Source organism: Neodiprion virginianus, chromosome 2 (genome assembly GCF_021901495.1).
Source record: "Neodiprion virginianus isolate iyNeoVirg1 chromosome 2, iyNeoVirg1.1, whole genome shotgun sequence".
NCBI lineage: Eukaryota > Metazoa > Arthropoda > Insecta > Hymenoptera > Diprionidae > Neodiprion > Neodiprion virginianus.
In genome coordinates, this window is record NC_060878.1 from 23,004,930 (window position 1) to 23,029,117 (window position 24,188).

General features: G+C 42.4%; 2 protein-coding genes across 2 annotated transcripts in view; both read left to right on the forward strand.

Annotated features, from left to right (window-relative positions):
• LOC124298782 (ornithine decarboxylase-like) overlaps positions 1-24,188 on the forward strand; it is an 89,312-nt gene that overhangs the window by 18,978 nt on the left and 46,146 nt on the right. Inside the window, exons 2-3 of the mRNA XM_046751265.1 lie at positions 9,794-10,009; positions 18,467-18,543. Coding sequence (XP_046607221.1) covers positions 9,835-10,009; positions 18,467-18,543 — 252 coding nt within the window. The 5' untranslated portion in view covers positions 9,794-9,834. The remainder of the gene's footprint in view (positions 1-9,793; positions 10,010-18,466; positions 18,544-24,188) is intronic.
• Positions 847-2,795, forward strand: LOC124297782 (uncharacterized). The gene is made up of 2 exons (XM_046749096.1): positions 847-2,437; positions 2,743-2,795. The coding sequence occupies exons 1-2, from the start codon at positions 847-849 to the stop codon at positions 2,793-2,795; spliced, it is 1,644 nt and encodes a 547-aa protein (XP_046605052.1).

Genomic DNA, 24,188 nt, shown 5'->3' on the forward strand with positions numbered 1-24,188 from the left:
ACGAGGTTCACGACATCTTCATCAGCGAAAGTCTGACGCCCTCATCACGTAAGCTCTTCGCGGCGGCAAGGGCTGCCAAACGAGCGAAGGTGGTCAAGTATGCCTGGACGAAGAATGGCAATGTTTATACGAGGGAAGAAGATGGGGCTCCGCTTATACACATCTTGAAGATCACCGACATCCCAACTAGACCCTCATAGCAACTACTCTTACTTACCTCTTGTTTTGCTTACTTGCTTGTTCACCTGCTCGCATTAGGATTTTGGTTTTGTTTACTGCGTATACTTTTTGCTTTGTATTTAAACTGCTCATGCTATGGGTTAATCCTTTTACATGGTAGCCTTTTAGCTACTGTTGATAATCACACCATATGTATGGTCACTGTTTATTTTTGTGCCAGTCTATTTATCTATGATAAGTTGGGCTGCGACCCATCAGCTTGTTTTGATATTCTTGTTGTATATTATATTCGCAATGGCTGTGTGTAAGTATATTGATGCCTGCCACGTGAACGCCCAGTCGTTGGTATGTCATATAGATGAGTTTCGCGGCTATTTCTGCTCAAAACACTATCATCTAATTGCTATATCGAAATCCTGGCTGAAATCACATATACCTGATCAAGCTGTTCACCTATTAGGCTACAATATTCTTCGTTGCGACCGTACCATCATCGTTGGCGGGGGTGTAGCGTTGTACGTTCATAGGTCACTTGAAGCAAAAGTTCTTGTAACCTCCACCTCTGCCTACTCCGCGAGGCCGGAGTTTTTGATCGCTGAAATTTCCAGCACTAGTATGTCTAAGATGGCCTTCTGCGTGGTATAACGTCCGCCTAAGATTGGCCACATGTCAGATTTTGAAGAGGCCTTCCTGCAGTATAATCAAGCCTATAATAGCATCACTGTCATGGGCGATTTTAATGCAGATCTGTGTTCCAATAATTTTGATGCCAATAACCTAAAATCCTTTTTCTCCAGCGTGAGCATGAATATTATTCCGTACCGTCCAACGCACCACACGGCTACGAGTGGTACATGGCTTGATATCTGCGTGGTTAATGACCTCTCTAGGGTCTCTGATTTTACACAGTCACCTGTCGCCTTTTTATCAAATCACGACTTGATTAGCGTTCGCCTCCTATTTACTACGGGTAAGATCGAGCCACGTGTCATCAAATATAGGGACTTCAAGTCCTTTGATTCCCAGGCTTTCAAAACTGACTTGGAATCCTGCGACTGGTCGCAGGTATTTGCTGCTACGTCGATTGACTTAAAAGTTAATTCATTCAATACTATCGTAGCTAACACAGTAAATAAGCATGCCCCTGTCCGCACGGCTCGTTTGAGGCGTCCTCCAGCCCCTTGGCTGGATGACAATATTAAGATACTTATAAGACAGCGGAATTCTGTGTATAAAGCTTTCAGGAGAACTAAGTCAACGCTTATTAGAGATAAATACAGGGCCTTGCGTGGTCGTGTTAAGTCACTGATCTCGACCGCTAAAAGCAAATTTTTTATGGATAAGTTCAGAGGGATCAAGGATCAAAGGTTAATTTGGCGTGAACTCCGAAGTATTGGGATTGTTAAATCAAAAGATGCTAATTTACCGCAGAATATATCTCTGGAAGATTTAAACAATTTCTTTGCAGAACCATTCGAGCGCGACATGCATGACAGTACCGTGGGTAAACTGGCTACCATGGTGCCACGTCTTATACCTTTTAGAGACGATAACTTTTATTTTAATGCAGTTACTCCAGAATGGCTCATGCGTAACCTGTTCCAATCTAAATCTAATACCATGGGCATCGACGCTAATCCACTTTCCTTTCTGAAGTTGTGCATGCCTACGATACTCCTGCCTATCCTCGATATATTCAACTTCTCACTGTCAAACAATGTTTATCCTAGGCTCTGGAAAAGCTCGCTCGTTCGATCTATTCCGAAAATTAAGATCCCTGGTAGTATGCAGGACTTCCGGCCTATATCTATTGGCTGCTCACTCTCCAAGTCACTTGAGCGAATTGTGTTCGACCAAGTTTCTCGGTATCTTGACCTTAACGACTATCGTGATCCGTACCAATCGGGTTTCCAGAAGGGGTATAGTGCGCAGTCTGCTCTCATCAGAGTCACAGACGATATAAGGCGTGCCATCGATGACAGAAAATGCACGGTGCTGGTCCTGTTTGATTTACGTAAGGCATTTGACATGGTAAATTATCCACTCTTGATCACCAAGCTTGCGGACCTTAAGGTATCTACTTCGGCCTTGAACTGGTTTCTGTCCTACCTGTATGGCAGAAAACAGGCTACTATAGGACAGGACAGCAAGCTTTCCTCGTGGAAAGATGTTTCCTGTGGCGTACCACAAGGCACTGTTTTAGGGCCTCTTCTTTTCTCTATTTTCATAAAGGACATGCCCTATCAGTTGAAACATTGTAAGCATATGATGTATGCGGATGACTTACAAATTTATTTACACTGTTATCCTCATGAACTCTCTCAGGCTGTGGTGAGCGTAAACGAGGACGTCGCGATAATATATGAATGGGTGCAGAGGAATATGCTTTTACTCAATACCTCCAAAACAAAAGCTCTTATAATCAGTAGTGCTCGGTACCGTAGCTTAATTGGATCATCGGATGTCCCCCCTATACGAGTCGGTGACGCGGTTATCCCGTATGTCACTCAAGCTAGGAATCTGGGTGTTATAATTAATAATACCTTGACTTGGTCGGAACAGGTGCTGAGTGTTTCGAGGAGAGTGCATGGTACGTTATGGCAACTCAAAACTAATAAAGAACTCTTACCAACTCGTCTGCGCTCCTCGCTTGTAAACTCGTTAATCCTACCTCATCCCGATTACTGTTCACTAATTTACTGCGATGTGACGGCTGGTTTGGAGCTTAAGTTGAAGCTTGCCCTTAACTCGTACGTAAGATTTATATTTGATGTGCATAAATATGAACATATCAGCCCATACTACTATATGCTCGGATGGCTCGATCTAGCTGATAAGCACAAGTACCTGTTGGGAATCTTTTTATACAATGTTCTGAGTCTTGGGACACCTAGTTATCTGTCTGAAGAGTTAGTGTTTATGTCGGCAAAACGTCACCGAGACACTAGAGGTGACCCACTCGATTTATGTATCCCTGTCCACCGCACTGCAGTGTATCAGAAATCTTTCCTGATATCCGCCTGTGTCCTGTGGAACTCATTGCCTACCTGCATTCGTGAATCATCTTCCTTGCCTGTTTTTAAGCTGAAACTTAAAGAATACCTGGCCAGCCGTGCTGCGTATTCGTAACTCTTACTGCCTATGCCTGACTTAACATATGATATATGATTGTCTTATTTTCCAAATGTCAATGTATTACGACTCATACATGTATGTTCCTTGTAGGATTAGCTCATAAGTTAACTAGGTTTGTAGCACCACCCTGATAGCATGTGTTCTTTAATAAGCATAGATTTAATTTAATTTAAATGTTCCTCACTCTGTTACATGTTTCTGTTTTTTACGTTCTATCGAGAGTTCAACATTGGGGGTGCCTTGCCCCAGGACATTCTGAATAAACGCTTTTCTCTCTCTCTCTCTCTCTCTCTCTCTCTCTCTCTCTCTCTCTCTCTATCTCTCTCTCTCTCTCTCTCCCTCCCTCTCTCTCCCCCGTCCCACTAAGAGGGGCCTCAATCACCCAGGAAGGTTTTCCGCAATTTCCTCCCTTGCCTCTTGTACGAATGCGAGTGTTTCTATTGAACATCTTAAGACAGCTGCAGCCGCATAATGATGGGCGCTAATCCATCTCTTTCCTTGTCCCACACAGGTCTACATAGACCTCTGGGGGCATACTCTAACAGGTATAATGGGAACTGACAGCCAAAAATAAAATAAAATAAACGAATATTCAAAGCATCCAACCCTTATTTTGAAACGTTCACCCGATCACATGATAAATGAAAACGTTATCATCTTGCGGCGAGCATTGGAAACATCACGCAGAGTCGATCGATGGAATATCTATTGACCGATAATGCGATAGAGGTGGCGCTACATACGACAAACCTGCGGTCACACCCAGTAACGCCAACTGTCGGTGAGATTGGGGTTTCAATTTCGTCGGTGAAATGTTTACCATCTGAAAAAAAAAAAAAAAATTTGAAATGTTTGCTCATCCGACGATGAAAAAATCAAAATGGAAGTTCATCCGGCTAAGCAAAAAATCCCATTATCAAACTGTCTGACGATAGACAAATCAAAATGGCTGCTCATCTGACTAAGCAAATAATTCATTGTCAAACTGTCTGTCGGTAAAATCGGGCAAAGATACTGGTGGCGCCGTCTATGTCAACGTTTCAGCCGGTAACAATATCGTGGGTGAGGCTTACCATCACTGTGGTTACATACCGACTGTCAGTAAGAAATCGGGATACGCTGCCGGTACGCCGGCATTTGTTTTTATTCAGAACTCTCGTACCTCTACTACTTACCTATAAACATGGTGCGTGATTCATCAAAGTCAGTCTACCACTCGCAGTCATTGATGATTCGTTAACGTTAACGATTTCGGGAACCTCTCCGATTCTCGAGGCACAATATTTCCCAACCGATCGATCAAACTTGCTCGTCATAAAAGTTATGCTCATGGCTTGGTAGAATTGTTAACCGTTAACTAGATTCCCAACGTCGATGTTGGTCACAATAAAATTTACGTAGCTGATAAAGTGATCACCATACCTACCGGCAGCTACGAGATCGAGGACGTAGAGAAGTATCTTCAGAACGTGCTAAGAAATACAGATGTCAGGCTCAGCATCAAACCCAACAATAATACATTACGCAGCGAAATCACATGCAACCACACGATTAACTTTGAGCCGAATGATTCCATTGCTCAACTTTTGGGATTTACACTACGTGTATTGGAGATTGATAAAACTTACGAATCAGACGTGCCTGTAACTATACGCAAGGTCAACGCGTTGCGAGTCGAGTGTAGCATTAAAACGGGCGCCTACATCGATGGACACAAAGTACACACTATTCACGAGTTTTTCCCGACTGTCCCACCAGGATATAAGACCGTGGAAGTACCGTCGCACGTCATTTACCTTGCGATCACCGTCAGGACCATAGATCACGTTCAGCTCCGGTTAGTGGATTAAGACGGAGGCCTGGGTAGTTTTCGTGGAGAAGTTATTACTGTGAGACTACATATCAAATCGCAATAAACGATGGGAATTGTATATAACAGACTGTCAAAGAGTAGGTATATCAGTAAGTCGGCATGCCCCGATCAAGTCAGTCACCGATCGATTCTCGAACCGTTAACACCTCGAAACGTGGATTCCTGATAGCTCTGGGTCTGAAACTGACCACTTCTGGAAGAGGAATTTCCGACAACTAAAAATCCGATTTTTCTTTTTTATCATCTGCTACGTACCATGGAGGAAGAAATCTCAAACATTCAAACACCAGTCGTCTTTGACGAATCCGTTGCGCATTACGAGATTCACGCTCACAAACCTTACGCCTCGTCAACTTTCAACAACAGCGATGAAATTCAAATCATCGTTCAGCATCAGGATTTATGCATATTATCCAGCAAAAGTTCGGTACATATCCATGGACGACTCGTCAAACCTGATGGTACAGCTACTGTGAACACACAGCTCGTAACCAACGCGATCTGTCATCTGTTTGAAGAAATTCGCTACGAAATTAATGCAGTCAAGATTAATAGAAGCAAGAACGTTGGCTTGACAAGTCTCATGAAGGGTTACGCTTCCCTGCACCCTGGTCAGACTTGGCTGATGGAGAACGCTGGATGGCTTGATGTAGAAGAGAAGAAGAAATTAACCGATGCCGAGGGTAATTTTGACGTACTGATACCGCTCAGGATGATATTGGGTTTCGCTGAAGACTACCGCAAGATCGTTGTCAACGCTGAACATGAGTTGATTTTGACGAGATCAAAAACTGGCGTCAACGCTATCATGCAGACTCAAGAGGAGGAATTCAAAATCACGATCAATGCAGTGGAATGGCTAATACCGTATTTGAAACTCGCGGATCAGAAAAAAGTTGACCTACTAAATTTCATTTAGAAAGATGCACCTATTTCGATGAGCTTCCGCAGTTGGGAATTGTACGAAAATCCCTTACTTCCCACAACATCGAAACACGTTTGGACTGTGAAAACTTCCACTCAGCTTGAAAAACCTCGTTACGTCATTTTGGGTTTTCAAACAAGTAGAAAGAACAAGACCGGCAAGAACGCAAGTCATTTCGATCATTGCAATATCACGGACGTCAAGCTATTTTTAAACTCTCAATCTTATCCGTACGGTAACCTGAACCTCAACATGAGTCGTAATCTGTACGCGCTCCTGTACGAGATGTACGCAAACTTCAAAGCTACCTACTACGACAAGAACCCCGAGCCGTTGCTGACAAAGAGTGAATTCCTTCGAGACGTCCTCTTATTCGTTATCGGCTGTTCGAAACAAAACGAATCTTTGAAGTACAGACCTGTCGACATCCGTCTTGAATTTGAAGCTAAAGCCAACTTTCCCGCTGAAACGTCGGCGTACTGCTTAATTGTTCACGATCGTATTGTCGAATAAAACCCGCCCACTGGTGGAGTGAAAAAGTTGGTATAAAAGCTGACCCGTTCCCATCATCTCGCACAGTTCAAAGATGGAGCTTATCTTTGACATACAAGGCTTTCGTAGACCTTTCAACAATACCTTCACATTGAAAGAATTGGCTATAATTTCAATCTACTTGGAAGCATCTCCATCAATGTTTTTCTTCAAGCCACCTTACGAATGGGATTTACTGGACGTCACATACAAAAACCAAAATTCTTGGTTAGAACGCGATTTTCACGGTTTACCTTGGAGCTGTGGAACCATACCGTTTGAGGAAGTTGAGTGGACCATTGAAGACAGGCTGTGCAAAGCTGAAACCGTGTACGTAAAAGGAGAAGAAAAACGAGATTGGTTGCTTAAAATTGTCTCAAAAGTTCAAATCATCGATATGCTGGACTTTGACTGCCCGTCGCTTCAAACCTTGCAAAAAACTTCAGCTGTGTCTCTAAGATGCGATATTCATACAACAACGCAATCCGTGTAGCACAAAACGTTTTGATACTTCAAAATTGGCTACAAAATCATCATACTGTTCGGATGGCGAGGGTGTACGATTTGTGTTACTGCGCAGAAGCGTCTACAAGAACGGTCCCGCATTCCTGGTGAATATACCATCCTGGTTATAATACTGTCAAACAGAATTATTGTACTATCGTTGTAAAGTAATTGTCAACTGTATCCTAAAAATTGTACTCAATAAAACTGTTTCTTGAAGAATATTCATGCAATAATTTTACACCTTCGTCTTCACCTTAGCTCTTAAGAGAGAATTTTTTTTAATCTAAAGCTTATGTAAGATTCAACCTTGCTCTCCATCCTTGACCGAGCTGCACTCAAACCGAGTTATGTTTTTCATTCCTAGAGTGATAATAACCCAACACCGCAGATCCTTGGCTCTGAATGTATACTACCGCAGCTATCGGTCAACCTTTCACTCTGGTCTTGTCTGAACCCGTCCAAAATTCATCGTAGAGTTCACATTACAGTTACAAGACGCAAACGCAGCTCGAAACCCTCCATCGTTGCTTAGTGGTGTTCGGAATAGCATTCTCTTAGATTTTAAGACTTAATTCTAGATACAGTTACAAGGTACAAAACGTACGTAGGATTAAAGGTACACAAGATGGTTAGACGATAAATGAAAAAATATTCATAATTACAATCTTTTTTTTTGTTTATTGAACGTAAGACTACCACAGGACACTGAGTATTTGAATGTGATACTCAGATTATACGTATACGAATTCAAGTTGACTGTACGGTCCGCCAAGATAGCGTAGATGCAACCGTCTCTCGTTACTGGCTGTCGTCACGTTCTGGAACAAATCTTCATTTTCTTGGAGGGCTTTGGTCAGTCGGTTCGGTAGAAAAATCGTAAAAGAGTCCTCCAAGTCCAGAACGATTTTATTACCAAATTTCGTTTTAACCTGACGAACGCCACTGACTCGGTATTCGAAGTATACTTCGAGGTCCGAAACCTATTTCAAGGGCAGAAGTGTCTCCAGGCGAGCGACTTCGTTGAATTCTGAAAAGTCCATGATCGTTACTGTTGAGCTGTATGTGCTCAAAATCTCTTGTGAGTTGAATGAGGTCAGATCTGATTTTCAGCAGATGTTTTACTTCTCCAATATTCTTGATGAGCAGTTCTAGTCGTTGCTTCAATTCACGTGGTTGTTCCAAAGCACTTCTTATTTGCAAAAAGAAGAACAGCTTCAGACTGACGATGAAGTTTTCACTTTCGACTTATATAACATTCCCCCACCACATAATTTGAAATTTGGTGGAGGGTAAGGAATGTCACGTGGTTGATATCAAATACGTATGTTTGTGTATGCGCGCGCACCTTTTAGCATTCTTGGAGCGATAGTCATACAACACCGCAGATCCATGGATCTGAATGTACCGCGGTTATCGGTCGACCTTGGATATCAAACCGACATCGAAGTAAGTGAAAAATAATTCTCAGAACCATTAATTTTGGAATGTCGCGTAGTTGATAACGTGGAAAAGGAATGTGAGGTGATTGATGTTACACATCAGCGATATCCGAGTGGATAAAAAACAATTCTCGGAACTATTAATTTTTGAATGTCACGTGGTTGATAACGTGGGAAAAGAATGTGGTGGTTGTTGATGTTACACATCAGCAGTCCTACCGTGGGAAAGGAATTTGGAGTGGTTAATGTTACATATCAGCAGTCCTATCGTGGGAAAAGAATGCGGGATGGTAAAAAAGTTCTCGCCCCCGCTGCATCCTCTACAGTTGGCAGACGAGCACTACAGACTTTGACCTTCGGTCGGTCAGATTGTCGGTAAAACAGAATGATTTTGACCCTCCACCGATAAGAATTGTCGGTAAGGCAGTGCGATTTTTCACCGTCGACTGATACAACTGTCGGTAAGGTTGCACGTTTTTGACCTCGAGTCGGTAGAGCACGTTTTATCTGACGAGAGTGAGGGTAACCTTCAAGGGTTTGCGTCTGGGGTGCGCGGAGCGGCTCGGTCGGTAAAGAAGGTGTTTGTACTCAAAACTCTCATAGCTATAATACTCCGAAAACTTTGAATAGTTTACTTCCTACTATAAATAGTTATGGTTCATTGCATTGGCATGTAACTCTTAACAGACGATCAACGACTTCTAGTGCGTATTTTAATATCATTGTTATTTTGGTCAAAAAATAATAAGTTTCGCATCATGGATGTATAATCCATGTTTGAAATTAGGTTTTATATGTACGCGTAGTCGACGGGTTATGAACCCGAAATAGGCATTAGCAACATTAAGGCTGGGTATGGATGCAGTCATTGAAGCCGCTCGTCATGACCACAACCATCGACCCCATAACAACTGATTGGTCAATTTTATGAACTTTTTCTAAAAACTGGACAAACTCAACGTTTCAGACTAGAAGAGTGTGACAAAATTCAGAAATCGATATTTTGATAATCCATTTCTTATGATAGTGCCTCAATCCGACTCAGCCACCAATTGACAGCAAAACAGTTTTAAAGTTCGAGTAAAAATCATGAACTTGACTAATGCAGAAATAGCTGTGCGCATAATTTTCGAATAAGTAACATACAATGCAAATGCATTCTCGGTATCAACATAAATAGTTTTCATGTTGTTCAAATTATAGGTGTGCTTGTGACGATAGCTCACTACGAATCTGGCTTGGACATGAACTTGGACAAGGTTATGCTTATCAACGATGAGATGGATAACATTGCAGTTATCAAGGAAATAATCGAAAGTAATGACCAAGAAGATGCTTTTTATATTCTGGATGTCGGCGACATCGTTGAGAAACACAGAACTTGGCGTTCGAAAATACCAAGGGTAGAGCCGTACTTTGGTGAGTACAACAAAGCTTGAAAACCGTGTTGCAATATGCACATTGTTTGCATATTCGCATGGATTCCACCAGAGTAAGATAAGTATATAATTATTAATCGGTTGCGTTACAACGTTAACGATAAAGTATTTTAACATTCCTTATTACTTCTTGGGGGGTAGGTATCCACTGCAAGTGTGCGATCAGATAGAATATAATTAGTTAAAGAGTACAAACAATAAGTGTGTGTGTGTATGTGTGTACACTGTAACGTGGCTTTTTTGATGCCCGTTACAAGTAGCTTTCGGAACCCTGAGTGAAGCATAAAATTAAGGTTTTCCGAGGTTGAGTAGCGAAGTATTTGCAAAAGAACGCCAGAAATGGAGTCACGTGTCCAAAATTCCGAGAGGGGACACTGTACCGAAGCGCGAATAAGACATTTCAGGCTTTTTGTTTCTTTTTATTTTTCGAAATTCAACGGCATCAATTAGGAAATCAGCAACGAATTCGAGAAAATTGCCGAATGGAGGAATAGCGACGATTTCAAAGGAAGGATGTCAAGGCTGCAGAGGGGGAGCCAACGAAGATCCGTGCATCGCGGGAATCCAAGGCGGACGCAATTCTCGCTGGCGGCCGACGCACCGCAGCCTCCCCCGCTCATCCCGCCAACAGTTGACCAACGAATTTGCGACGGACCGACTGGCGACGAGGGAGCCACAAAGTAAGAGGGAAGGAGACCGAACTCCGATCCCAAAAGTGGGATCAATTTTCCAACAATAAGTGAGCAGTTCGCTGCGAAGAATAACCAAGATGACGAGTCACGCATGCGCAGTACGATTTAGCTGCGTCTTTGTATCTCTCGCATAAAGTGTAAGTGAGACAGTTTTGGTGTTGTGACAGCAAGTTCACGAGGTTATGGTGCATAATAATTTCTTGGCATAATGGTAGAATTATAAATATCGCTTTATTATTTGCAAAAAAGAAACGTGAATACGCTGCGAAGTCAGAAATCATAGGTGAGTATTTTACGAACGTTGTTTATGGAACTTTAAGCCGTGAATAGTGGAGCATTTGAATCATTCTGGACGTTCTTACAGATATGGAGCAAGTACGTAACGAATTTAATTACACGTATTTGAGAAAAAAGCTATGTGCAAGTATTTTACCAGCACCAAGTTGGGGTTTTACACGAGGAGATCACACATTTTTTGGTCTACAAAAGATGGAAAAGGATTGTAGGATCAGGAAAAGGATTGCTGTTTTACCAGATATGCACGTTGAAATAGACATAAACAATAAAATTTGGCCGCTCTCAGAATGTATTATCCTTGTTAATATGGATCAGTTTATTGATCTTCTGAACAACGTAGATAAAATGCCTTTGCCAGATCATTAGGATATTGAACAACCATTCTTTACAATCATGCTTTAAATGTGAACAATTTATCAATCATGTTCAATACGAAAATTGTAAATGGTAAATAGGAGAATCAGGATGTATACAAGTTTTACATAATTTAATACTCAAAATGTATCAGCTAAAGTAGGAAATGAGAGAATCAGCATATATAAAAGTTTTACATAATAGAAATTATCAGCGACAGTGACGAGAATTAGGAGATAAGGTTAGGATGTAGGATATAAGGATTTACAAATTAGATACATACATAAAAACGATATTTCTTGCTTGTTGTTGGCAATTTCAATTTATTGTACAATCTGATAATAAACATAAATAGTAGTATAATTTTGTTTCACCATCACTCTATGATCACGTTACGTACCGACGGAGCTTTGAACAACGTTTGATTGTTATTTTTGTCTTTATATTTTGTTTTGCACTGCGGTACACGACACGCTGACATCTTACCGTAAAAACTAACCTCACTGTCATAACAAAACTGTCTCACTTGCACTTTATGCGAGAGAGACAAGGACGCAGCTAAGTCGTACTGCGCATGCGTGACTCGTTATCTCGGTTATTCTTCGAAGCGAACTGCTCATTTATCGCTGGAAAATTGATCCCTCTTTTGGGATGCGGCCTCGGCAGAGTTCGGTCTCCTTCCCTCTTACTTCGTGGAGAGAGCACCACCCCGCTCGCCCCCAGGACATCATGGAGCTGCGCGGAGGACGAAATTGCGATCTAGCGTTAAGTTCTGCGACGCGATGCTTCGAAAGGTGCGCGTCGAGTTGCGCAATCTACGAAATCGACAACGGATCGATTATTGCGTATTCTTGTGGGTATGACGTCACGTAGGGGATAACATAACGAGTTCCGTGTTGCGGCAGGTCGTCGATTTTGGAAATTACTCTAGTTCTGGCGATCGTACGAGATAGTCACTTTTTGTAGTTTTGCGAAACAATGGAGCCGCCTAAAAATCACGACGGTGTTGGAGAATTTGTTGCGTAGAAGGGTAAGCGCTGCTTACATCCTCGCAACGGAATCTCGGGAGTAACCTAGTAACGGCTTGCCGAATAAGGGATAGCCATTTTTGATTTGCATTGACGAAAAGTACTCGAAATTCTTTTGCCGATTTTTTTGCCTGAGTTGCGCGTTATAGAAATGAATAAATTTTGAGTAGCTGAAAATTTTGAGTAGAGTTACGGTCTTGAGTTAAATTCTTTTCGGTTTTAAATTTAAGTACAGCCCGAATTCCGCTATACAGGGTCGAGTTGCGATATCGGGTTCTTCAGTGTCACCTCTCGAGTAGGTCGCGAATTGCCGAAATTTGTTTAGTTTAGTTTCGCACAAGGTTGAACTCCGTAGATGTGGTTTAGTTGAGCTAAGTAGAGAATAATGTTCATCTTAATTTAAGTTGTCAAGTTTACATTCAAGGCAGCTCGAGGTAGCGTCGAAACTCCGAGTCGGGTGATATTGAGAACGCCGTCTGTTCGATAGCTCGGTGGCGCACCGTCCAGAAATTAGTTATAGTTTCGGTTTCGAGCATTTATTGCTGTAGTGTTAAAGTTTCTAGGTTTCGAATTAAGAGTTGCGTGTTACAGGTTCATAAATAGTGAGTTCGATTTTAGTTAGGGAGCTAGAAGCTCAGTAGATTAAGAAATAGCGTAGGTTACGAATAATTTTCTGTTGTGTGATTTTGGATCGCGAAGAGCGAATTTGGAATTACTTTTTTTTTGTTTTTGTATTGCTACTATTGTAAAATACATTATTTTATATCATTTTTGGTAAATAGCGTGTTGTTGTCGAGTGTCTCTCTCGCTCCAAAAATTACCCCTCTCCTCTCCACGGTACTGAGCTACCGAGCATATTCCCGAGGTTTAGCGAAGACAAAGATCTCGAGGCGTGTTAACCACGCCAGGCGCCCAATAGAATCTCGCGATATCGGTAATAAGATCTTTTTTTCAGCTTACATCGTGGGCGGTGAAATTATTGTGCGCGCTGTAAGTTCTCAGTCATTTCTCCGGGTGGCCGAGGTGCAGTAAAAATCAGCCTCACAATATATATACATCAAGTAAAGCATTCACGAAAAAGCACGAGTTTACAAACGAGTTATCAGAGTTCCTCTTCAAAATTCGTTATATGTACGAAACCGCTAATAATAAGCTGGAAAGATAGATGAGTATATGATTGAATTATCGAAAAAAGCTAAACTTGACAACTTAAATTAAGATAAACTTTATTTTCTACTTAACTCAACTAAACGACATCCACAGAGCTCAACCTTATGTGAAATTCGACGAAACAAATTCTCAAACGCCAACATAATTCAGACTCAACTGAAACTCAATAACACGAAATTCTCATCTCAACCGCTACTCAACTAGACTCAATGAAAACGCAACCTCAATCATACGCAATATCAATTTAACGTAACTCAACTAAACGTAATCTTTACTTAACGTGAACTCGACAAAACATTTGAACTAAACGTGGATTCAACTAAACGCAAACGCAACTAAACGTCACCTCAACTAAACACTATCGCAACGCATCCGAACTCAAATTTTCTCGAAGTCCCCAAAAACGTTATTTGCTAATTCGAACACGCCATTTCGGCGATTCGCGACCTATCAGAGGTGACACCGAAAAACGCGATAACGCGGCTCAACTCGGTACAACGGAATTCGGACTATACGTGATTTCAAAAACGAGAAAGATGCAACTCAAAACCGTCACTCTACTCAACATTCTCAACTACTCAAAATTTATTCTATTCCAACACGCGCAACTCAGGCTACGGTCACCAAGCAAAAGAATCGGCAAAAGAATTTTGAGTACTTTTCGACAACGCAAATCCAAAATGGCTATCCGTTATTTGGCAAGCCTTTACGAAACTATTCTCGAAATTAATTCACAAGGATATAAGCAGCGCTCACCGTTCTATATCCATGGAACAAATTCTCCAACCCCCTTGTGATCCTCAGGCGGCTCCATTACTTCGCGAAACTCCAAAACGTGACTATCTAACACGATCGCCAGAACTAGAGTGATCTTTCAAATTGACGACCTGCCGCAACACGGATCTCGATATGCTATGTCCTACGTGACGTCACACCCACAAGAATACACAATAATCGATCCGTAATCGATTTCGTAGATTGCGCAACTGGACGCGCACCTTTCGTAGCATCACGGCGCAGTACTTAACGCTAGATCGCAAATTCGTCCTCCGCGCAGCTCCATGATGTCCCGGGGGTGAGCGGGGTGGTGCTCTCTCGTCGCCAGTCAGCTCGCTGCAAATTCATCGGTCGACTGTTGGCGGGGGGAAGGGGGAAGGCTGCGGTGCGCCGGTCGTTGTGGGAATCGCGTCCGCTTTGGATTCCCGCAATACAGGGATCTTCGTTGGCTCCCCCTCCGCAGCCTCTCGACATCGCGCCGTCATAATCATTGCTATTCCGTCATTCCGAAATTTCCTCGTATTCGTTGCTGGTTTTCTACTTGATGCCGTTGAAACTCGAAAAACAAAAAGCCTGAAATATCTTATTCGCTACAGTGTCCCCTCTCGTAATTTCGGATGCGTGACTCCAGTTCAGGCGCCTATTTACAAATACTTCGCCACTGAATCTCGGGAACCCCTTAAGTTTGGTCCCGCCCAGGGTTCAGGGGTTTCATCAAAACTGCCACGTTACAGTATGTACCATTATGCCTTTACTGATTCAATCCTTCACCCTACATATTGTGACGGGGATTTTTCTTGCCCCTCGGTCACTCGGAGAAGATGACCGGGAACTTTCCGCGTGCACAATCAATTAGCGTCCGCGAGGTATCCTGGACCTAAAACGAGATCGCGAAATTTGTTGGGCGCCTGGCGTGATCAATATACTGCGACCAGATACTCGGCAGCTCGGTACCGCGGAGAGGGGAGGGGTAATTTAGCCAAGTTAATATAAAATTCCAATGATATATTTCTAGCCAGCGATAATACAAAAATAAAATTAATAATGCTGTACAAGTCGCTCCTCGCGATTCCAATTACAAAGCCAGAGAAATAATAATCCGTAAGTCGCTATGCGCGATTCAAAATTAAATGCTTAGGTTTAACAAAAAAAGAAAGGCCAAAAAAAAAGTAATAGATCTAGAAGACCTCTACTGCCTACGTGCGCTAGTCGCTGCGTTAATAATAAACGCTATCTTCAAAACAAAAAAAAAAGAATTTTTCTCGGCGCGCTAGCCGCGACCGTCTTCTACTAACGTCGGCGCTAATCGCCACTTAACAACACACAATTATTCAATACTCAAACAACAAAAGAACGTAACTCGACGCGCGAGTCACATCTCCAGCCGGTATTTTTGATAGCGCCGGTCACCACTGGGATCGCCTGGCTGTTATTTTAAACGCATCCGAACTTGATTTTCTCCGCGACGTCTCAACGCCTATCGCGAGCGCGAACGCTTCCCCTTTTGACGATTCGCGACCTACACGCGAAGCTACACTTTATCGCACTTGGTTTGACGTGACCCGGGGTAAGGGAATTTGGTTACTCTCAAATTGCAGTTGCCCTGCCGCGACTCAAACCCGTGACGCTACTCGACCAGGTCGGTCACTTAAAATTGGCTCTACGTTGTTCCGCGCAACTCAGGCTACAGTCACCAAGCAGATTTATCGGCTAAAGAATTTCGAGTACTTTCGCCAACGCAAACCCTCTATGACTATCCGTTCCTCGGCAAGCCTTTGATTGATGTCTCTCGAAATTCTCTCGAAAGAATATTAGCAGCGCTTACCGCTCCACATCCAGAAGACGAATGCCCCGACTCCCTCGTGATTCACACTAGCCATCCTCCATCGCAACTACCAATTTCTTTCGGACAAAACTCGAAACACGAATCTACTTCGCTACGAACTTCAACCTGGGTTGGTCGCCAGAACTCGAGTGATCTCTCATGGTCGATCGGCTGCAACGCCGGTCTCGTCCTTCGTAACGTCATAACCCTAAGAATGCGCAACAATCGATCTGTCATCGATTTTGGAGATTGCGCAACCTGACGCGCACCTGTCGTCGCTACGCGGCGCAGAACTTAACGCTAGATCGTGATGTCGTCTTCCGCGCAGCTCTACGGGGTCCTGGGGTTGGGCGGGGTAGTGCTCCTTCGTCGCTTGCCGGTCTCTCGCGGTTGCCTTGGTTGGGTGTAGGTGGGGTGAGCGGGGAGGCTGCGGCGCGCCGGCCGCCAGCGGGAATCGCTTCCGCCTTGGATTCCCGCGCTGCAGGGATCTGCGTTGTCTCCCCCTCCGCAGCCTCGATATCCTTCCCGCGAGATCTCCGCGGTTTCGCCTTGCCTCGAAATACCTTCGGCGTCGGAGCTGGTCGCTGGCTTGTGGCCGGTGTACTCAAAAAAAAAAAAAATAAAAATAAAAGCCTGCAATATCTCAAACGTAATTCGCTATTTCGTCCCTGTCGAAGCCCGGATGCGTGACTCCAGTTCTGGCGCTCTCTATTATTATCTTGCGACTCGATCTCCGAAACCTTTATTCCTGAATTCCGCCCAAGGTTCAGGGAGTACCTTGTAACGGGCATGTCTGTCCGAAATGCCACGTTACAATATATACAGCAACACCTATGAAGACTTGACTCTTCACTTTCTGTATACATATACATCCATCTAGGAATCAGGGATTCAACACCCAACCCTTTGTACATATATACATCCCCATACCTACAAAAATCTCACAACTCAGTATTGTTGACGTCAACTGACTGCGGCTGTCCTGGTTGTTTGTTGTTCCTACACCGTGTCCGCATCGCTTATGGAGATAGATTGCACAGTCCATGCATCGAGCTGAAGCCCTAATAAGAAAGAGAAAGTAACAGCGGAAGTCCGATCTATCAGTCTAATCGGTGATTTGGCGGGGAAAACACATAGACTCATACAACTATACCTCCTCGCTTGTTTTATTGATTTTCCCGCTGGGCGGCTGCTCCTCACACTTCGGACTGTGCGACAAAGAGGTCAGTTTCCCGCGGCTACTTTTTCTTTTTATTAGGGTTTCAGTAGGGCTATCTCTATAAGCCTGTGCGTGTCCATGTTCCGCGAGCTTGTCTCTGTCCTGCCGCTCGGTGTCCTTCGACTCCGTATGGGTGGCGTCGGCTAATCTCGGCGTCTGCTGGCATGCGTCGCATCTTTACAGTCGGGTCTCGATTCTTTGAGAAGAGTGGAACCAATCTCATCGAATCGAGGCCCAATCGTGCGGCATTTCTCCCAGAGGCACGACCCCTACTACACAGTACTAGCGTGCTCAGTAGGGATCCGTAACAGAATCAGATTTTGATTCTGTTACGCGCAAATGCACACGCACTATTGAAACAGTGCCTACAGAAATAAAAAGGGTGAACAGGTGAAAGTGCGTCACGCGGGGGAAAAGTCATAAAAGTCACAGAATTGAGACCCTACTATTCCAAGTAGCTGACAGCTGTTGCTTGTGTGTGTCGCGTAAAACTGATCGTTAGGTATTTGACTAGCCTATTAGGCCATATTACTATTAGGCTTATACTAACTTTAGATTTCATATGTCTACAATTGTTATAGGTATTGGGTTATATTTGACACAAGAAGTCGTGATTGCAACAAAAATCAAGGATTTTATTAATTAGCGAATAAGTCTACATACTGTTACTGAGATAAAAAACGGAAAAAGGAGGAGGGGGAGCGGTAACATGGATATAGTTTTAATGTATAGATGTCGCTCATCACAGTGAAGGGAATGCACGTGCATTTAAACGTAATGAAATACTAGGATAATACTAGATTGCTATTTCTAACAACAATTAATTTTAACTCCAAGTCAGTGTCGAGTAATTTTGAGCTCGTATGCAAAGGGAATGGTTTTCAAAAGGAAATTGGACTTTAGCTGCCACTCGGATCGGTCCGTGGGAAATAAACAGAATATAAGCATTCTCACGCATTCTTACATTATACTAACTCAACCGTTATTTTTGACCTCAGTAGCTTATCGAACATGCCACTCCTCGAAATGATTCTACAATGTACAACAATTGCTTATCAGAAATACTCAATTTCAGCTACGAGATGCAATCCTGATCGATCGGTGGTCGCAAGTTTGGCTGCTCTCAACATCGGTTTTGATTGCGCATCAAAGGTAAGATACAGTAACCAGTTTACGATTACTGATAGGCTACGTGAGCTGTGAAAACAGGATTATTTTGATGCAAATCCGGGTGATTGACTCGCATTATGTTAGTACAGTAGTGTGCAGCATGCCTCTTTTCCTGCACGTTTGCCCTAAGCCAATCGGATATTTACATAGAATTACATAGACTTCCGTTCCCAGAGCAGTGTGTGTGACAGACATGATTCAGAACGTGCGAAAAAAGAGGGAAAATCTGGCAGAATAGGACAGGTGAGTAGGGAAAGAAAGAGGAAATGAGGATAGAAGAGGCAGGAAAAGTGGGGAAGGTGGCTAGGAAGAAAAGTGACGACATCTAGGAAGTGGGAAATGTAACAGCGTAAAGAGAAGATATGTAAGTCAAGTGCGGCAAGAAGACGCAGTCAGTTAGAAAAGGGTGAAAGAGAGACGGGCCAAGTAACGTAAATATTTTAGCGAGAGAAGGGAGTCACGATATAGGGTCAGTGATGGATGTATGATAGAGGAAAAGGAAAGAGGAGGAAGGAACCATACGTGAAAATAGTCAAATCCACATACGTGAAAGACCGCGAAAGTCTTGAAGAGTAAAATAAACAGCTATTATTTAATCTAGTTTTCCGAAGTTTAGGGCGTGGTCTTCGGTTGTAATAATCAATCCAATTAGGGAAGGTAAATTTAAGATGGGAATCTTTAGTGATGTATCGTTAACCATCTAGGGCATCGCTAGCTATGACGGAGATCAGTCACATGGGTTCTAGAATAGTCAGGAACGAGAGGAACATATTTACTTTCTGGAGTTGAAAACTGTCTTTTATGGTCTACAATATTTTGAAAAAAATAAGCGTTCTTGTGAAATATTATTCCACCTTGGCAACACAACGGTGTTGTCTTATATAAATCGCATGGGTAGTATTCAACTTCCAGAACTGTTGAGACTTGACGAAGAAATTCGGAAGTAGTGCAAAGCTTTCAATTTATGGATATATTTTTTTTCATATATTAAGCGATAATAAAGAAGCCGATGAGGAATCGAGAGTTAGACCAAGCGAAACTGAATGGAAACTAGCTATTAGGGCTTATAAGAGAGTAAAGTTATTTTTTGGTGATTTTAATGTAGATTTGCTCACCCCAAACGTGAATGCGAAATGTGATAAATTCGTTTTATGGCACAACTAACTGGAAGCTGCAGTGATAGACGCATTGATTGTTTTGTCGACATACTTACATACTTTACGCGTTCCCGCGGTTTGTGATAATTTTGAGGACGATTAGGAAAATAATTTGGGACAAAGCAGAGGGTATTTTGGTTGTACCCTTCTGGCCTACACAGTCATGATACCCCCTGTTTCAAAAATTACTCATAACAGAGTTGATTCACTCTACACCTCAAGATGATTTATTAAATGATAATTGTAGGCATCATTGTCCGTTTCGAGAGTCAGTTTGCCGGTTGCCGGGAAGTTTTGGGGTAAACATTTAACTCGACAGGACTACTTCAAGACTCTGTACCGCTATACCGGTAACAATAGCATTGTTAACGGAAGAAACAATTAAATAGTATCGTAAGCTATTGAATTTGTGATGCATTTTTTTCCGAAACAACAAAATTTGTCCATTTGCAACTTCTATCGCACGTACTATTGAGTTTTTGAGAAGTAGCTTAAGCAACATTAGAATGTATGGCACATTGAATTCATATCAATTAGCTCTAGCACTAATAGTCTGAGAAAATATAAGGCAACACCGTATAATTAAAAGATTTTTTAGAGGCGTTGCGCAATTAATTCCTCAGATGTCAAAGTACAACGAAATCTGGGATCCCGACCCAGTTTTATGTCATCTCAATATATTTTGGGCTCGTTGTTATCTGCCTCACAATCAGCCTAGCCCAACGCTCTCTCACTAACGTGAAGCCTGGCTGACCGGCATAGGCTTGGCTCCGCAACGAGAACGTGTGTAAAAGAGACACAATTACACACGATGCATATGAGCGCGCACCCCGTCGCCCAGGTCGCACATCGCCCGGAGCCTCTCTCCATGATCCGCAACACATTCAATTTCATCACTCAACTTAGTATCAATCAGCACCACGTCGTTTATTTTGTATATCCTTACTTGAATCCCGAGTTTTTCCACATTTTGAACGCGCCATTCATTAGAGAGTGCCTTCCTTCTATACGCTCCATAGTCAGAACTCTCTCATTGGTACTTTCTGCGAGAGAGAAAGGTAGCTACGAACGTACTGCGCATGCTCCACTCGTTGTCCATTTCTTCCTTCTGGCGGACGCCTTTCCTTTTCGAGCCGAATTTACTATCCCATCTTTGGAATGGGAATGCAATCTCTTAATTACTAGTGCGGAGCCGACTCCTAGAATAGAAAGAAATAGAACCGTAACTGTCGTGCTTCGAGGCAGGGACAAGTTTTCCTGCAGTTAGTGCCATTTACCTTGCCAGGTTTGCAATCGATATTAAAAAGGCTAATAAAGAATCGGTCGCGGGAAATTCAAATTTAGAGTACGGAATACTTTGTCACTTACTACAACATTTTTACTAAAAGAAGAAGTTTTTAATATTTCATAATTTTTTATTTAATTATGCTCAAATGGAAAATTGAAAAGTGATTAAACAAAATAACAATATTATCTTGATATTAAAATATATACAATTAGTGATAGGTACAATCTGAATAAATTTATTGTATTCCGCGCCTTCTCCTCAGATCAAATGGTATACCCCTTCCTTGCCAGTGCTGCCACAACGTTTATAGTGACGAAAAAAACATCCCTCGCGCCCCGACTCCTCGGTCCGCGGCGTTCGTTCCAATTTCGTTATTCCTTTTCTTTGTGCCAAGGAAGCCACGTCATGGAAACAAATTGTGCTTAATTACTGGAAAACAACCATAGGACACAAAAAGAAACGTGCGTAGAAGGACGAAAACAAAATATTGAAGGAAATAAAACGACTGAAAAAAGAATCGAAGAAGCAAAGGAACACGATTCGCGGTTGGAGAAAAGACGTAAGTTTAACCTCACTTCTGTTCACAGACAGCACCGAAGTACGGCGTCACAAGAGAGTTATATGCAGAACAAGTTTCTGATGATAATGCGGACAAGATCTGCTGTATAACGTACAGAGTAAAATTCTGAAAATAAAACAGACAAGATCTGGGAAATGACTTACAGAATAGGGTTCAAAATAAGCAAGCATAATAACGGCGAGCCAGCTCAATATATATGAATATATGTATATATATGGCGTTTAAAAAAAAAAAAAAAAAAAAATAGATTTACAGAGAAGCTCAATCTGGTATGTATACATATTATAGGTACGAAGTCTACCTCCGAAGATTCAGAGGAATCGGAGATCCATCACCACAGGCCGCCGCTGATACCGTTGGACCAACTACTGCCGTCTTAAAATAAAGTGAGACAAGAAGTTCAAGACAAGCAGACTCATGGGAAAGAGTTGGACAAATTTCTCCCATTGTCAACACGAGTAGCATCGTCGCCACCTGATACGACTGACAAGCACAATAGCTCAATTTCAGAGGTACAAGCTACTACTACAGAGCCAATACTCGACGAGAAATTGCTGGTAGCGATAGGGAAATGTATAGACGCGGAGAAGAAACTTGGCCCAGCGATATATAATGATATTTTAGTCAGATAAATAAGCATCCTGAAAGAGGGCCTTCCAAAAGAGATATTTTCAAAGAATATCCAGTTCCGAAGAATTTCTCAATAATGGAACAACTAAAATTGAATCCGGAAGTAAAAGCATCTCTTCTCGAGCCGATTATTACAAGAGCCAAGCGAATGATGGAGAAACAAAAAGACGTATCGCTGTGTCTCGCGGCCTTAAGCCCTATTATATTTAACCTTCTCAAAGGGGTGAATCCGGACAATATGTTGTTGCTGACAACCTTGAGCCATGTGTCAAAAATTCTCGTACACCTACAGCGTCAAGAATCTACGACAAGACGCTTGATAATCCTCGCACATCTTAACGCCACTATGAAAGATACACTGAACGCGACGATTATGGATGAATGGCTATTCGGAAAAGAGCTCGAAGGGACACTCAAGACGGCAAAATTGCTGGAACGCTCGTCAAAGGAGCTGAAACCAGCAGTAAAAGCCTCCACTTCCTCCCAGCAGCAGGCAAAAACTGGAAAGGCCCGCCCCGACAGACAACACGGGGACGTGGAGTGACGACGAGCGGGCAATACAGACAAACGGACAATATTACAAGCAGAACCCGAATGTCGAGAGGAAGAGTGTTCGGAGGACGTCATCGAAAGGACGATCGCACAACCGCAAGTAGAAGACTCGGTGCGTACTCCGGCGGGGAGATTGAGAAAATTCTTGTCGGCCTGGGAAAATCTCGAGGGTACAGAGGTAAATTATTCAATGGGTAAACGGGTACAAGTTACCATTTGCTGAAAAAGTTGGGCAGGAAATATCACCAAAGAAACAGGTTTGGTCGGAGACTGAAAAGAAGCAAATTTATGACAAGATCGGAAAATTATTAAAAAATGGAGCAATTCGCAAATGTCAGGAAACAACAGGGCAATTTATCTCGAATATATTTTTAATTCCAAATCCTAATGGCTCTTGTCGTCTGATCTTAAATTTAAAAAAGCTGAATAAATTCAATGAAAAAGTGCACTTCAAATTCGAAGATATACGTACAGTAAAGGATCTGATGCATAAGGATTGTTTCATACCGACAACAGATTTAAAAGATGCACATTATTTGATAGCAATAGAAGAATCGCACAGAAAATACTTACGGTTCCGATTCGAAGAACATCTGTTTGAGTTTACGAGCTTACCATTTGGGTTAAATACGGCGCCTTACGTTTTCAAAAAAATAATGAAACCCGTAGTTTCGCAATTGAGGCAACGCAGATATACGTCAGTCATTTATTTGGACGATATCTGGCTTCTCGGAAGAGATAGCAACGATTGTGCAGATAATGTTCTGCAAACACGCGAATTATTAGAGAGTTCATTATAAATCAAGCAAAGAGTCAACTAATTCCAATGAGAAAGTGTAAATATTTGGGCTTTATTTTGAACTCAAGAGAGATGAAAATCGAATTACCAATGGAGAAAAAATTAACAGTTACGCAATTAATCAAAAAATTCAAAAGCTACGCAAGTGTAAGATACGTGAATTTGCGTCGTCGACAGGGAAACTCGGCTCTTATTGTCAGGCGGTGAAATATGGTTGAGTATATGTGAAAGATCTTGAACGAGAAGAATTTTATGCTCTAAGGGATAGTCACGGAAACGAGGCCCAATTGGTAATATCATCGAACACCCGAGAAGATTTCTTGTGGTGGAACTCAAATATGACGGCGGTCTGCGACTCAATCACAGGAAAGAAATTTTGCATGGAGATTTGTTCTGACGCGTCCTTGAAAGGATGGGGGGCGTGTGTAGAGGACGAAAGAGCGCACGGGTTTTGGAGTAAAACGGAACAGAAAGACCATGTCAATTATCTCGAGCTTTTAGCTGCGTTTTTCGGTTTAAAATGCTTCGCGGAAAACAAGGCAGATTGCGATATCCTTTTAAGGATTGACAACACCACAGCGATTGCTTATATTAATCATACGGGGGGAATGCAAATCGAAA

Bases quoted from the DNA above. Each gene is read 5' to 3' on its own strand.
- LOC124297782 (XM_046749096.1), top strand. From the start codon at position 847: ATGTCAGATTTTGAAGAGGCCTTCCTGCAGTATAATCAAGCCTATAAT. The intron at 2,438-2,742 runs GTAAGCATATGA...TGGTCGGAACAG, and splicing joins GCCCTATCAGTTGAAACATT to GTGCTGAGTGTTTCGAGGAG.